The 16,470-nt window shown below is 44.9% G+C and overlaps 1 protein-coding gene across 2 annotated transcripts in view; it reads left to right on the plus strand.

The window, feature by feature from the left end:
• Nucleotides 1-16,470, plus strand: part of LOC138963865 (histone deacetylase 6-like) — a 271,276-nt gene that overhangs the window by 249,116 nt on the left and 5,690 nt on the right. For both annotated transcript variants that reach the window (XM_070335720.1, XM_070335721.1), the window contains exons 31-36: nucleotides 1,156-1,202; nucleotides 2,128-2,312; nucleotides 2,610-2,747; nucleotides 3,475-3,624; nucleotides 13,230-13,382; nucleotides 15,234-15,362. In XM_070335720.1, the coding sequence (XP_070191821.1) occupies nucleotides 1,156-1,202; nucleotides 2,128-2,312; nucleotides 2,610-2,747; nucleotides 3,475-3,624; nucleotides 13,230-13,382; nucleotides 15,234-15,362 (802 nt within the window). The remainder of the gene's footprint in view (nucleotides 1-1,155; nucleotides 1,203-2,127; nucleotides 2,313-2,609; nucleotides 2,748-3,474; nucleotides 3,625-13,229; nucleotides 13,383-15,233; nucleotides 15,363-16,470) is intronic.

Here is a 16,470-nt window from a genome sequence, read left to right on the forward strand (position 1 = left end):
ACTGATCGTTAACGGAACTGCTTTGAACGGTAGGGTCTGTAGGGACAACTGAGTTTGGGCTGCATGTTCAAATGTGTAGCCGTTCCCCTCTCGATCAGAATGAACGGTTATGGAACCTCAACCCATCGGTAACGGAACGCTTGGATCGTTAAAGGAACTTAAAACAACGGTAACGCAACGGTAGCGCTCTCACACACTGAGTTGTCATACCCGCATTCCACACATCCGTTCTAGGTCCCGTTCCCTTACCGACCAAGGACGGCTGCCACTATGGTCAGACGCTGCTGAAAGATGCCAAAAAACGGCCGTTTGCGCAGCGTTCCATTGTTGTGGCAGCAGTCCTTGGTGGTACGGGAACGGGACAAAGAACGGTTGTGTGGAATGGGGGTATAACTTTTGACACCGACAAACTGAAGAATGAACAGATCTATGAGGTAACCGTCTCAATGGTCCAGGCTCAGGAAACAAAGAGTATATAAATGGCCTGGGGCAATTGTAGCTTCCCTTCTTCGTGTCCGATAGACAAGGACAATAAATAGTAGAGTATAGTGCAATTTCATGTTGGCATCTTCTCCACTGAAAGCTATAATCCAAAGACTGAAGACCAAAGTGCTTAACCCAATTCTGACCCGAATCACCCCCCTCCTGCTGGGTACACGTGCACTCAAGTTAACCTCTGCTTTGACCTGTGTGCCAGGAGTCGGATGAGAGAGAGAGAGAGAGACAGAGACAGAGACAGAGACAGAGACAGAGAGACAGAGAGAGAGAACTGTAACTGATCTCGTGAGAACGGTAAACGAAACGAGACATGTCACCTCTCCGAATGCGTTCCAATAGATGACCGCTCCTGCGGCCATCAATGAGACATTCCCTTTATACGTACCCATAGCCCACCCCACACAACCTCCCCCCCCCCCCCACTCCTGTTTGTATTGTTTTGCTTTGCGTTGAGAGATTCGGTCAGTTTTTTGGATTGAGTGGTTGTGTTTTGTCCCCGTTTGGTTCAAGGCTCTGTGCATTACACTGGCCTCAATTTTTCTCGCGTAACTGTATTGACCTGCATGAGCCGTGCAACTGTCAGACAATGATTTAGGCCTCCGATCCAGTACTTTCATTAACCAATATATTCACAGTGCATGTTTCTCTGTGTTGCAGAAATGATCAGTCCGTGTCAGGAGACAATGTGGCAACTGCTTTCTCAGGTAAGCTGCTTCACATTGTAACCTATTTCTGTTCGTTTTCCTATTCATTTTATAGTATTCTGACGGTCAAATGCATTGAATTTTTTGAAACAATGGTTTTGGAATATCCTTCGATATAGTAACAAATGAAAGATAAAATTGGACTGAACATCTTATGTAAAGTTAACGTCAAAAGTAATCGTCCGATAAAGGTTAACGAATACAACAAAATAAAGTAGACTATGATAATATTATACAGGCTGTTTTATCGTGGGCATGCAACTGAGGATAAACCATTACGCGGATAGTTTATTACGTCATATACTTTACATTTTTCGTAATTATGTGTGACGTCATTGTTTCCGACGACGACTTCTCCTTTCAAATTGAGGAAGCTATCAAAGTGTTGTAAGAAATAGATCAGCATTGTTTCTCCTACAAAGAAGTGTCTGTATGAAACCGGAAAAGTGTAAGTCTCTGTCTCTCTCTCGCTCTCTCTCTCTCTCTCTCTCTCTCTCTCTCTCTCTCTGTGTCTTAGTCTGTCTCTGTCTGTCTGTCTCTCTCGCTCTCTCTCTTTCTCTCTCTCTCTCTCTCTCTCTCTCTCTCTCTCTCTCTCTCTCTCTCTCTCTCTCTCTCTCTCTCTCTCTCTCTCTCTCTCTCTCTCTCTCTCTCTCTCTCTCTCTCTCCATCTGTCTCTGTCTCTCTGTCCGTGTGGGTGCGCACGCAGTCGGGGAAAGTTTTGCATGCACGTGCATTTATTCATGTGTGATTAATTTACTTCCTCACTTTTAAACTTGGGTGTCATCGTAAACATCCCATTGTCAGTGAAGTGTTTTCTCCGATATGAAGGACATACGGAAGACTAAAGACGTGAGTCATGATACATCTTTGTTATTTCCGTCTGGGAAATTTGTATGAAGATAACATTTTGATTTGTAACATGTAGAGGGAGACAGAAAGCAGGAAGGACAAGGGGATGCATCCACAAAACTTGAGGCAGTGACTGCAGCAGGAGGGAGTGCGTCATTTTCTGAAACGACCGTTCAACCATCGCATGACGCAGGAACACCCCGGGAACCTGCAAAACCAGCAACATTGGGAGATTCTGAATCCCGTTCTCAGGAGAAACTGGTATGCGATTTATTTGTTTCCTTCTGTGTCTTGTGCATGTCATCTTTTGTTGTTGTTGGGTCGAAAAGCATAAGCTACATTGGCAGATGTGTTTGTGTGGTGTGTGTGTCTGTACGTGTCTGTGTCTGTCTGTGTATCTCTGCGTGCGTACATGCGTAGGTATATGTAATTGTGTGTGTGTTTATGTGTGTGTATGTGAGTGTGTGGAGAGAGAGATATTGAGAGAGGCAGACGGACAAGAGAGGGGGAGAGAGAGACTGTGACATTCACCTTGATGTGTTTCACGTGCCCCAACAGAAACCCGACGGAGACAAGACAAACACAACAAGTGACGACTCAGCAGACACGCTGGTGACCGCTACACAGACCCTGTCGCTCACCACTGCTGGTGACCCTGACCAAGGGACGAGTGATATGGCTGGAAAGGAAAACACGGTGAGTGTTGATAGCCCAACACAGGGCCTGTCACTTTGTATGTGCTGCTCTGTCTGTAAACCATCATCTGTGTGTCTGTCTGTATGTGTAAATGTCTGTCTGTCTGCCTTCCTTTCTGTCTGCCTTTCTGTCTTTCTCTCTGTCAGGCTGTCTGCCTGTCTGTCTGTGTATCACTTATGTGTATGTACATGTGTCCTGCCTTGTCTGCAAACCACCGTGCGTGTGACTATGTCTGTCTGTTTCTGTGTCCGTTTGTGGTGTGGTTGTTTGTGTGTGTATCTGCCTCTCTGTCTGTTTCTGTGTCCGTTTGTGGTGTGGTTGTCTGTGTGTGTATCTGCCTCTCTGTCTGCATCGATCTCTGTGTGTCTGTATCTGTATCAGTCTGTGTGTGCGCGTTAGTGTGTTTCTGTGATGTGTTGGTGTGTAAATGTGTTTGTTTGTGAGCATGTGTGTGTGTGTGTCTTGCTATCTGTGTCTTGCTATCTGTGTCTGTGATCATTCCATGTGTCTTGTATGAGTGTGTGAGTATGTGTGTGTGTGTGTCTGTGTCGGTGTTCAATCTATGCCGATGTTTTTTGGTTTTTTTGGTGTGTGTGTGTGTGTGTGTGTGTGTGTGCTTGCATGAATGCATCTGCATATGTGTCTGTCTGTTATATGAGGAAGAGTGGTCTCTCTTTTCAATAAAATGTCTCACTCTCACAGTATATAATGTGTTGCGTATCCTCAGACCGAGAAGAAGACGGAGGGAATGGAGGGAGGACCCAGTACGGAGGGTGGGGGTGCCACCGCTGGGGCGGGGGGAGGGGAGGAGGAGTTGATGGGGGCCTGTGGAGGGGCCTGGCGACCCAACACTGTTGAAGACATTCTCAAGATGCAGGTGAGTGTGTGGACAAGGTGTTTGTGTGGGGGAGGGACGGACAGTAGATGGTGTGTATGTGCGTGCGTGCGTGTGTGGGTGTGTGTCGTTTTCTGATTTCATACATATACTGCGCGCTTTGGTAGGTAAACAACTCACGCTCGCGACGAACGCACGCATGCGCGCACACACACACATACACACATATATATACACACACAAACACATACAAACCCACACACATTATATATATCTTGTATTCAAGAGTACATTTATAATTTTAACTTGTTGCGTTCCTTTGGTGCTAACACGGGAGTCCATGGCTTTGTCAAATGAAATAAAATGAAATAAAACACGAATGAGCAATAAATCACTGTTTTAACAACATTACGGAGACAAATCATTTTGTCCAAGACTGAATTAATCAGAAAAGAGAGAGAGAAACAATTATTCAGTATCGGACAACTGAGAAGCACTCTCCAGGGTGAATGGAACTACTTTTTGAGTGTGTTTTCTAGACTGCCCCGTAATCTTAAGAAACAGATACATCTTCTCATGCAATGAGCTGTTCTGGCATGATTTAAACCACCACCTGTGGAAGTGAATCTGTCTTTATATTGTGCATAATGGAAGACAGTCCATACTTTTGGTGGTAGTCAGGAGAATATGTTGTAGAAAAACAGAGGTATTATTATTCCACCTGCGTGTTCCAGACGTTTTAATGCTTAACGGCCATACATCAAAGTAGTGCTCAAGAGACTATCATTATGCCCGTGACTGTGAGTGTTTGCAATGCAGATATTCCTTTGCCAGGACTCCGGGGGGGGTGAACTTCCATCAAGTCCAAGATATCTCAGGGTGACGATTACTAAAGCCAGATGTGTCCCTGGGTTGTCCATTTTCATTGATTGAAGATGTAGTCGTGGTTATTTCTATGGGTATGGAGACGTGGAGGATTTGTCTGTTTGTTCGATGACTATTGGTCGTATGGCAGTGCGGAAGGATTATGTTATTAGTTTCCAAGTTCTGTGTTTGATTTCCTTTCTTGGAGTGTTGAAGGCAAACCCATTTCTTGGAGTTTTCTTGAAGCTTTGAACGCATAAACCTATTCCTTGGAGTTTTGAAGCCATAAAACAACATCTTGGAGTATTGAAGGCATGAACCCATTTCTTGGAGTTTTGAAGTCATACACACGTTTCTTGGAGTTGTAAAAGAGAGAGAGAGAGGGGGGGGGGGGTAGACTGGACAGAGAAGGGGGGGGGGGGGATAGAGAGAGACAGACAGAAAGACAAAGACACTAAAACAGACAGACAGAGAAGTTGGGGGCTGGTGTCTTTGCGACCGTCAGGCCAGACTACGGTCATGCGGACGGGTTTCTGATTTACTTGGCCTGTTTTCTTTTTACGCAACGTGTAGCGGGCTTGACGTTGATGCTGTAATAACTCCCTGTCCCTGGACACTACTGAGTCACATGCACAGGCTGACAGATGCGCTCCCATGGGGTCGCCTTCACGCGGCGGGAGCGTTTAAACAGAGCTACCCCACCCCTTTACTTCTCTTCTTTTGTCTTATTTCTGCCTTACCAGTCCTTTCACCTATATTTCCTTCCACCTTTATTTCACTTACCAAAAGTCTTCTTTTCCACATCCTTATTTCTCTGCACCCCGCATGTCGTAAGAGGCGACTAACGGATTCTGTTTCTCCTTTTACCCTTGTTAAGTGGTTCTTGTATAGAATATAGTCAATGTTTGTAAAGATCTTAGTCAAGCAGTATGTAAGAAATGTTTAGTCCTTAATGTACTGGAAACTTGCATTCTCCCAGTAAGGTCATATATTGTACTACGTTGCAAGCCCCTGGAGCAATTTTTTGATTAGTGCTTTTGTGAACAAGAAACACTTAACAAGTGGCTCTATCCCATCTCCCCCCTTTCCCCCATCCCATCTCCCCCCTTTCCCTCGTCGCGATATAACCTTCGTGGTTGAAAACGAGTTAAACACCAAATAAAGTAAAAAATGACAGATGCCCCCCCGCGGGTTACTTACTTACTTAGGCCATTATGAACCCCCGGGGGAGCATAGGCCATCGACGACAATTCTCCATCCGACACGGTCCTGGGCTGCCCTTTCGATCTGGCTCCAGGTCTTCCCCTGCCTGTTGATCTCTGCTTCAGTGTCTCGTCTCCAGCTGTTGCGCGGCCGGCCTCTCTTCCTTTTCCCTTGTGGATTCCACTTCAGGGCTTGCCTCGTGATACTGGATGCTGGCTTTCTCAGGGTGTGCCCTATCCAGCCCCATTTCCTCCGGAGAATTTGCTGCGCCGCTGGTTTCTGGTCAGCTCTCTGCCAAAGGTCTTCATTTCGGATTCTGTCCGTCCATCTGATGTTTAGGATGCGCCTCAAGCAGGTGTTGACAAAGATTTGGATCTTTCCCAGCATGGTCTCTGTTGTCCTCCATGTCTCACACCCATAGAGAAGAACAGACTTGACGTTTGAATTGAAGATCCGAAGCTTCGTCCTTTGGCTAATCTCCTTGGAACTCCAGATCTTCTTTAGCATGACAAAGGCTCCCCGTGCTTTCCCAATCCTTGCTTTGACGTCCCTGTCCGAGCCTCCTTGTCCGTCAATGATGCTCCCCAGGTAAACAAAGGACTCCACTTCCTTGATGGGCTCCCCATTGATCATCACCGGATTGTCGGCTGTGGTGTTGGTCTTAATCAATTCGGTTTTCCTCTTGTTGATCTTGAGTCCTGCACCGGCTGATATTGTCTCCAGGTGAGTAGTCTTGTCTTGCATTTGGGCATGGTTGTGGGAAAGGAGGGCAAGATCATCCGCAAAGTCGAGGTCTTCCAGTTGATCGAAGAGTGTCCATTGTATCCCATTTCTCCTGCCTGCTGTTGTGGTCTTCATGATCCAGTCGATAGCCAGAAGAAATAGGAATGGTGACAGTATACATCCTTGTCGTACCCCCGTTTTCACCTCAAAACTGTCGGATAGCTGGCCAGCATGTGCGACTCTACACTTCATATCCTGGTAGGTGCCCCGGATGAGGGAGATGAATTTCTCTGGAATGCCATAGTGCCGCATGAGTTTCCACAGTGACTCTCTGTCCACGCTGTCGAAGGCTTTCTCATAATCAATGAAGTTGATGTATAGAGGAGACTTCCATTCCAGCGACTGCTCCACTATGATGCGTAAACTGGCAATCTGGTCAGGACAGGATCTGTTCTTCCTGAAACCCGCCTGTTCATCCCTGAGCTTGGTGTCAACTGCCTCCTTCATTCTATCCAAAAGGATTCGGTTGAGAACCTTCCCTGGCACGGACAGCAGCATGATCCCTCGGTAGTTTCCACAGTCTCGAAGATCCCCTTTCTTTGGAATCTTGATGATGATGCCTTCTCTCCATTGAGGTGGCACCTCTTCCTCCTCCCAAATTTTGCCAAACAGACTGTGGAACAAACTAATAGATGTCTCCATGTCTGCTTTGATGGCTTCTGCCGGTATCTCATCTGGCCCCGACGCTTTTCCATTTTTTAGTGACATTATGGCTTTCTTGATTTCCTCCTTTGTGGGCTTGTCTGTGTTGATGGGCAGTTCTGTCTCTGCTGGTCTGATGTCCGGTGGTGCTGCAGGGGTGGGTCTGTTCAATAGCTCCTTGAAGTGTTCCGCCCATCGCTTCATCTGATCGTCTGTCGTTGTTATTGGATCCCCATTCTTGTCCCTCACTGGTTTGTCGGTCTGCTGAAATTTTCCTGCTAACTTCTTGGTCGTCATGTAGAGATCTTTCAGATTTCCCTGTCCTGCAGCTTTTTCTGCCTCCTTCGCCAGGTTGTCTATGTAGTCTTTCTTGTCCTTCTTTATTCCTTTCTTTACTTCTTTCTCCGCCGCTGTGTACTCTTTTTGTGCCTTTGCTTTGCCTGCTCTCGTTCTGCTCTCGTTCCTCGCTTTCTTCTTCTTCCTATCTTCAATTTTCTGAATGGTGTCTGCAGAAATCCATTCCTTGTGCTGCGATTTTTTCTTGCCCACCACTTCCTCGCAGGTATCCTTCCACATCTTGCTGTAGTGTTCCCACTGGCTCTTTATGTCTGCCTCATCTTCTTCGATCATCCCTTGAAGTGGCTGGAATCTGTTGGTGAGGCTTATCTGGAATCTTGTGCGTACTTCTTCATCTCTTAGCATTCCCACGTTGAACTTAACCCTAGCGTTGTTTGAGCTGTGGTGTTTCTTTAATCGCAGTATGACTTTTGTGGTAACTAGTTGGTGGTCTGTGTACACATCTGCTCCCCTCATCACCCGTACATCCATCCAGGATCGTCTGAACTTTTTGTTGATGCAGATGTGGTCAATCTGGTTCTCTGTGACGTGGTCAGGTGAAATCCAGGTGGCCTTGTGTATTCGCTTGTGGGGGAAGACGCTTCCTCCTATCACCAGTTGGTTCAAGGCACACATCTCTGCAAAACGTTCTCCGTTGTCGTTCATCTGTCCCAGTCCATGCTTCCCCATGATGTCCTCGTATCCTGCGTTGTCCCCTCCAACTTTGGCATTGAAATCTCCCATCACCAGCGTTATATCTCTGTCCTTTATCCCGTCCAGGACTGCTTGTAACTGCCGGTAGTAGTTGTCCTTCTTTTCCACGTCTGGCTCATCGTTTGTTGGGGCATAGCACTGGATGATGTTCAGGTTGATGTTCTTCTTCTTGGTGGCAAACTTTGCTGTGATGATGCGGGGGCTGATAGCTTCATAGCCGATGAGTGCTCTCTGTGCCTCCGGCGCCAGCATCAGCGCTACGCCTAACGTGTGTGGGGCTCCTTCTTGGTGTCCCGAATACAAAACTTCTTCTCCTGATGAGAGTCTCACCCTTCCAGATGTTGTCCACCTTGCTTCGCTTGGGGAAGAATTTACCCGATGCTCCCCAGCATGTCGTAAGAGGCGACTAACGGATTCTGTTTCTCCTTTTACCCTTGTTAAGTGTTTCTTGTATAGAATATAGTCAATGTTTGTAAAGATTTTAGTCAAGCAGTATGTAAGAAATGTTAAGTCCTTTGTACTGGAAACTTGCATTCTCCCAGTAAGGTCATATATTGTACTACGTTGCAAGCCCCTGGAGCAATTTTTTTGATTAGTGCTTTTGTGAACAAGAAACAATTAACAAGTGGCTCTATCCCATCCCCCCCCCACTTTCCCCGTCGCGATATAACTTTGAACGGTTGAAAACGACGTTAAACACCAAATAAAGAAAAAAAGCTGACAGATGTGCGCTGTCGTCTGCATGGCACAAGGCACTTCGTCTTGGTCAATTCTCAGATGACAGGGCAGCAGGTGCCTGTTGTCGTGGAAGCAAATGCTGGCCGATTGCCAGAATCAGGTTGCTGAGACCAAGGTCGAACATTTTGTGTATGCCACCCTACAAGAAAAAAGATGTTGATGGGTGTGATAACTTCGTGAAATGATTGGCACACAAAAAGGATGATGTTCTCGAAGTATGGTGATTGCAAGGAAAGGTTGTTGCTGATTTTGCTAGCTTTTATCAGACTGTGGCATATTTAATCTTGGACACAAGAGGAAAAATATGATTGTGTGTCAAGGTAAAACTCAAGCAGCGCAGAAAGATGGTGTGTGTGTGTGTGTTTTATGCGTGCCGCGTGAGAGAGATAGACACAGACAGACAGATTGAGTGTCTGTGTGTGTGTTGGGGGCGGGGGGGGGGGGTACACAGATTTTGATTGTCAGTCACAAAGAAAATCCGCGCAGAAAATGGCATGAGTATGTATAATAAAGACGAGAAAGTATATAAGCTGTTTACTGCAACAAAATATCACCAAAGATTGCTAGAAGTACAGTAGGTTAACCAGGAACAGTCCCTTCAAGAACGTTTTTACTTCATTTGGTCTCCCTTTGTTCTGTATCCCTGGTCTCCTGTCATGTTTTAACGGACTTTGCCCAGCACGAGACCTTTCTCTACCACTGTTATCAAACCAGGGCGGACCGGATGCAGTAAATTGGAAACTTTTAAAAGCAGGTAAAATGAACACGTTTTTTGTGTGAACAAACTCATTTTTTTGTTTTTTGCTGCGCTGTAAGTTTTTGAGGTCAGTTTTAAATGTTCTAATGGAGTTTGGCGTTTGTGACGCTAATCTGATCGTGAGGGGCACGGCAAGAACGAATTTGTGAAAAAGAAGTGCTTGTTGAGGGTTGTTGTGGGGGCTTTGGAAGGGACATTAAAGTGCAATAGTTAGTCCATGTAAGTGTCCTAATTATTAAGATGCAGTATCTTTTCATGGCGTGTTTCTTTGTGGCTTAATTCCTCCCTCAAGCCACGTGCCGCACCCCCTCCCCTAAAACACACACACACACACACACACGTATACACACACACACATACACAAAGCAACAAGAAAATGATACACACACACACACACACACGCGCGCACACACACACACACACTCAGCAAAAAGAAAATAACACACACACACACACACAAAAGCATCAGCAAAGCAAAAAGAAACCTCTGGAAGTGCCCTATTAATGGATGCTGTGGCTTGTTAGCTGAAGTAAAGCATGAGTTGCTGGGTGTACATGAACGGTTAATCACTTTCTATTTTTGACCCCTTCCCTTGAAGTACACTTTGCCACTAACAGATTTATTTGTGTGGTTGAGTACATCAGTCTTTTGTTCTGTAGCCAACTGGCCTTATTTTGTGTCATTAGGGAAGTCCTTGCTACTCCCAACGAGAGAAAAATGCATATGTAAGCCATTGTTCAGGGGTGGGACTTTTCCGTGGATTTCCGCGGACACAACTTACGAATTCCGCTGGAGTAATCTATTTTTCCGCGTCCCATTTCATCACAGTATCTATAACTTGTTGACTGAATGATATGGAGAGAAGTGAAGATGGAACAGAACAGTCACTGGAGGCTTGAGAGTTAAATTGTGCTGACTGAAAACTCCTGATAACTAATAGTAATTTTGAGCTTCAATGCATTGGGGGCGTCACTTGGATCATACTATTGCCAGTATTGGATTATGGATACATGGTTCATTACGTAAGTATGCACCATTACAATGTTACCATGGTTGTGTGAAAGTGCTTTTTTTGACTCACATGCGAAGCAAAAGTGAGTCTATGTACTCACCCGAGTCGTCCGTCCGTCCGTCCGGACGTCCGGACGTCCGGACGTCCGTCCGTCCGTCCGGAAAACTTTAACGTTGGATATTTCTTGGACACTATTCAGTCTATCAGTACCAAATTTGGCAAGATGGTGTATGATGACAAGGCCCCAAAAAACATACATAGCATCTTGACCTTGCTTCAAGGTCAAGGTCGCAGGGGCCATAAATGTTGCCTAAAAAACAGCTATTTTTCATATTTTTCCCATTTTCTCTGAAGTTTTTGAGATTCAATACCTCACCTATATATGATATATAGGGCAAAGTAAGCCCCATCTTTTGATACCAGTTTGGTTTACCTTGCTTCAAGGTCAAGGTCACAGGAGCTCTTCAAAGTTGGATTGTATACATATTTTGAAGTGACCTTGACCCTGAACTATGGAAGATAACTGTTTCAAACTTAAAAATTATGTGGGGCACATGTTATGCTTTCATCATGAGACACATTCGGTCACATATGATCAAGGTCAAGGTCACTTTGACCCTTATGAAATGTGACCAAAATAAGGTAGTGAACCACTAAAAGTGACCATATCTCATGGTAGAAAGAGCCAATAAGCACCATTGTACTTCCTATGTCTTGAATTAACAGCTTTGTGTTGCATGACCTTGGATGACCTGGTCAAGGTCACATGTATTTTGGTAGGAAAAATGTGTAAAGCATGTGAGTCGTATGGGCTTTGCCCTTCTTGTTTGTTTGGTTGGGTGTTGGTGGGTTTTTTTTTGGGGGGGGGGGGGGGGGGGAGTGAGTAGAATGTCTTTTTTACCCGATCCAAACGAGTTAAATTTTAGTCTCAGAGTGCACCAGCTTGCACAGATTTTTATGTACCATTTGACACAAAATCGGGGGAGCATGCCCCCGAACCCCCCCTAAAAAAAAGGGATTTCCTCTTTTTTCATCACAAGAGAGTCCCACCCCTAATTGTTATGTTATATGAAGTCTTATATCGCGCGCGTATCTCCAGACTCGGACTCAAGGCGCAGGGATCTATTTATGCCGTGTGAGATGGAATTTTTTACACAATACATCACGCATTCACATCGACCAGCAGATCGCAGCCATTTCGGCGCATATCCTACTTTTCACAGCCTATTATTCCAAGTCACACGGGTATTTTGGTGGACATTTTTTATCTATACCTATACAATTTTAGCTGGAAAGACCCTTTTGTCAATCGTGGGATCTTTAACGTGCACACCCCAATGTAGTGTACACGAAGGGACCTCGGTTTTTCGTCTCATCCGAAAGACTAGCACTTGAACCCACCACCTAGGTTAGGAAAGGGGGGAGAAAATTACTAACGCCCTGACCCAGGGTCGAACTCGCAACCTCTCGCTTTCGAGCGCAAGTGCGTTACCACTCGGCCACCCAGTCCTTGTTACAAATAAGTTTGGGTTTGACTGGTTAAAACAACAACAGGAACAGCAACAACGACAGCAATGTGTTGAAAGTACCTCAGAAAATGTTAAAACGATAGTCACACCTAGCATCCATGGTGAAGGTTTGAAACTGTTGTGTCAGAACTCCTCAAGACTCAACTATACAGAGCAATTTAAGCCTCTGGTGCAGGGATAGTTAGTTCAATGACCATGTTGTTTGTTGACAGAGAAATAAACATTTAGAAGCTTTTTAAATGAAAAATATAGTGTGTGTGTGTGTGTGTGTGTGTGTGTGTGTGTGTGCGTGTGTGTGTTTAATTGTATGTGTGGTGTTTATGTTGTGTTTGTGTGTGCGGGTGTGGGTGTGTGTGCGCGTGCATGCATGCATGTGTTTAATTGTATATGTGGTGTTTATGTCTGTATGGGTGCGTGTGCATGTGTGCATGTGTGTGTTTAATTGTATATGTGGTGTGTGTGGGTATGGGTGTGTGTGTGCGTGTTTGTGTTTAATTGTATATGTGGTGTTTATGTTGTGTTTGTGTGTGTGGGTATGGGTGTGCGCGTGTGTGTGTGTTTAGTTGTATGTGTACTGTTTATTTTGTGTGTGCATGGGTATGGGTGTCGATGTGTACAAGTATGTCTGTGTGTGAGTGGGTACCTGTCTGACTATCTGTGCTGACATGTGTCTGTCACATGTGCATACATCTGCATGTGTTTGTGTCTGTATATGGATGTGTGCTCATGACTGTTTCATACATTGATTGGTTTAAACAATGGAAACCCCAATTTAAGACCTAAAATCACTTGAGAAAATCAGGTCTTAAAAAAGAGGAAGTCTGAAATGGGGAGGGGGCGGGTCTTAAAAAGGAGAGTCTTAAAAAGGAGGAAGTCTGTGGTGGGATTGTCTTAAAAGGGGGATTCCATTGTATTCACATATTGACCTGTGTTGCAGGGTACATGTGGAACAGCTGTAAACCATCTAGCAATTTGAAAATGACGAAAAATCTCGTGCAACAGTGGGCGCGAATAAGTTGCGTTTCTGCTGCCGCCAACTGTATATATCTGTCTTGGCCTGTGTTGCAGGGTGTGGAACAGCTGTACGCCGTCGAGCCGTTGCCATGGTGCCCACACCTGACCGCTGTCGGGCCGCTGCCCCCTCAAGGCCTGGACACCGGGCTACCCTGTGAGGACTGTGCTGACCGCTCCGAGAATTGGGTCTGTCTCACCTGCTACAAGGTTGGTCAAACTTTTCTTTGTGTGGATTAGTAGTATAATTTCTACTTACTGTTATGGCCAGTGAAGACAGTAGACTGTTAAAAACTTCTCTGGTTGTATTTAGCGTTTTGTGGATGAGAACATTTTCACTCTTATCTACCTGTTCATCTCACCAGCAGTCAATCATTTTTGACTCACATGCGAAGCAAAAGTGAGTCTATGTACTCACCCGAGTCGTCCGGACGTCCGTCCGGACGTCCAGAAAACTTTAACGTTGGATATTTCTTGGACACTATTCAGTCTATCAGTACCAAATTTGGCAAGATGGTGTATGATGACAAGGCCCCAAAAAACATACATAGCATCTTGACCTTGCTTCAAGGTCAAGGTCGCAGGGGCCATAAATGTTGCCTAAAAAACAGCTATTTTTCACATTTTTCCCATTTTCTCTGAAGTTTTTGAGATTCAATACCTCACCTATATATGATATATAGGGCAAAGTAAGCCCCATCTTTTGATACCAGTTTGGTTTACCTTGCTTCAAGGTCAAGGTCACAGGAGCTCTTCAAAGTTGGATTGTATACATATTTTGAAGTGACCTTGACTCTGAACTATGGAAGATAACTGTTTCAAACTTAAAAATTATGTGGGGCACATGTTATGCTTTCATCATGAGACACATTTGGTCACATATGATCATGGTCAAGGTCACTTTGACCCTTATGAAATGTGACCAAAATAAGGTAGTGAACCACTAAAAGTGACCATATCTCATGGTAGAAAGAGCCAATAAGCACCATTGTACTTCCTATGTCTTGAATTAACAGCTTTGTGTTGCATGACCTTGGATGACCTTGACCTTGGGTCAAGGTCACATGTATTTTGGTAGGAAAAATGTGTAAAGCAGTTCTTAGTGTATGATGTCATTGCTGTCAAGGTCAAGCATGTGAGTCGTATGGGCTTTGCCCTTCTTGTTCATCCAAGTTTTACTCCAATCTTTGTTGTTTTGCAGGTGTTCTGCAGTCGCTCATTACTAGCCATATGTTTTTTTGCAGGTGTTCTGCAGTCGCTCATTACTAGCCATATGTTGTTTTGCAGGTGTTCTGCAGTTGCTCATTACTAGCCATGTGTTGTTTTGCAGGTGTTCAGCAGTCGCTCATTACTAGCCATGTGTTGTTTTGCAGGTGTTCTGCAGTTGCTCATTACTAGCCATGTGTTGTTTTGCAGGTGTTCTGCAGTCGCTCATTACTAGCCATGTGTTGTTTTGCAGGTGTTCTGCAGTCGCTCATTACTAGCCATATGTTTTTTTGCAGGTGTTCTGCAGTCGCTCATTACTAGCCATATGTTGTTTTGCAGGTGTTCTGCAGTTGCTCATTACTAGCCATGTGTTGTTTTGCAGGTGTTCAGCAGTCGCTCATTACTAGCCATGTGTTGTTTTGCAGGTGTTCTGCAGTCACTCATTACTAGCCATGTGTTGTTTTGCAGGTGTTCAGCAGTCGCTCATTACTAGCCATGTGTTGTTTTGCAGGTGTTCTGCAGTCGCTCATTACTAGCCATATGTTGTTTTGCAGGTGTTCTGCAGTTGCTCATTACTAGCCATGTGTTGTTTTGCAGGTGTTCAGCAGTTGCTCATTACTAGCCATGTGTTGTTTTGCAGGTGTTCTGCAGTCGCTCATTACTAGCCATATGTTTTTTTGCAGGTGTTCTGCAGTCGCTCATTACTAGCCATATGTTGTTTTGCAGGTGTTCTGCAGTTGCTCATTACTAGCCATGTGTTGTTTTGCAGGTGTTCAGCAGTCGCTCATTACTAGCCATGTGTTGTTTTGCAGGTGTTCAGCAGTCGCTCATTACTAGCCATGTGTTGTTTTGCAGGTGTTCTGCAGTCGCTACGTTCAGGAACACATGCTGTTCCACAGTGTGGCCACAGAACACGTGGTGGTGCTCAGCTACTCCGACCTGTCCGTCTGGTGTTACGCCTGCAACGACTACGTGGACAATCAGGTACAGTGTTAGTCCACACATGTGAATGGGGAATTGATATAAACACAAGATGTGTTGGCGGGGAAACAGTATTTATTCAGCTGTCATTAATGTAGTGTGCACGTTATGGGAAGTGTTTCCAAGGGAGGTCAGTCATCATTACCTGTGTCCCGCAGTGGGGCACTGCGGTTATGAAATTAAAAGCCCCTCCTGTTTTTGAAACCGCAGGAGCTTTCTAGTTTGCTGTTAGGTAGATTTTTGGTTCCTCTTTCCTGTCATGCTCTCTTTTTCTTCATGAATTCTTTTCCTTTTTCTGCCTTCTTGCTCATTCACCTGTATTTTTTCCAAAAATCTCTTCTCTTGCCGCTTGTCTCGCGATTCATGTATAGTTTAATCTGTTAGTGTTCTGATGTAAGTCCAGCAGTAGATAGGTTAAGCCTATTTTAACATACTGGAAACTGGTAATCTTCCAGTAGGTATTAATTTAGTTTTACTAAAGCCTGCTGGGACACAAGTAATGGGTTAGTGCATTTGTAAACAGGAATCGCTTGACAAGTGGCCCCCTTCATCCCCCCCTTCCTCGTCCTGATATGGCTCTGCGTAGTCGGCTGGACGTTAAGCAACAAATAAACAAACAAATCATTACCTGTACTACTGACCGCAGTTGCTTCCCTTAGAATAGCACACTACACGACAGGAATGGTTAGCAATAAAGTCAAACGACAACATTTTGACGATTTTGGTATTGTTATGACCCTTGAAGTATTGAATAAGAAGAGGAGAAGGCAATCATTCGATCACCCACAAAAACAATGTGTTTCCAAGTCGATCAATGAAGTCAGTTTTACATATCCAAAAGATCGAATTCTAAGGAGAGTTTCGTAAAAATCAATACATGTACAATGTACCTCCCAAAGGACGGATGCAGTTCCGTGGTGGTAAGACGTCGGCCTCCTAACCAGGAGGTCGTGAGTTTGAATCCCGGTCGCTGCCGCCTGGTGGGTTAAGAGTGGAGATTTTTCCGATCTCCCAGGTCAACTTATGTACAGACCTGCTAGTGTCTTAACCCCCCTCGTGTGTACACGCAAGCACAAGACCAATTAAGTGCGCACGGAAAAGATCCTGTAAT

Source organism: Littorina saxatilis, linkage group LG4 (assembly GCF_037325665.1).
Source record: "Littorina saxatilis isolate snail1 linkage group LG4, US_GU_Lsax_2.0, whole genome shotgun sequence".
In the NCBI taxonomy this organism is placed as follows: Eukaryota; Metazoa; Mollusca; class Gastropoda; order Littorinimorpha; family Littorinidae; genus Littorina; species Littorina saxatilis.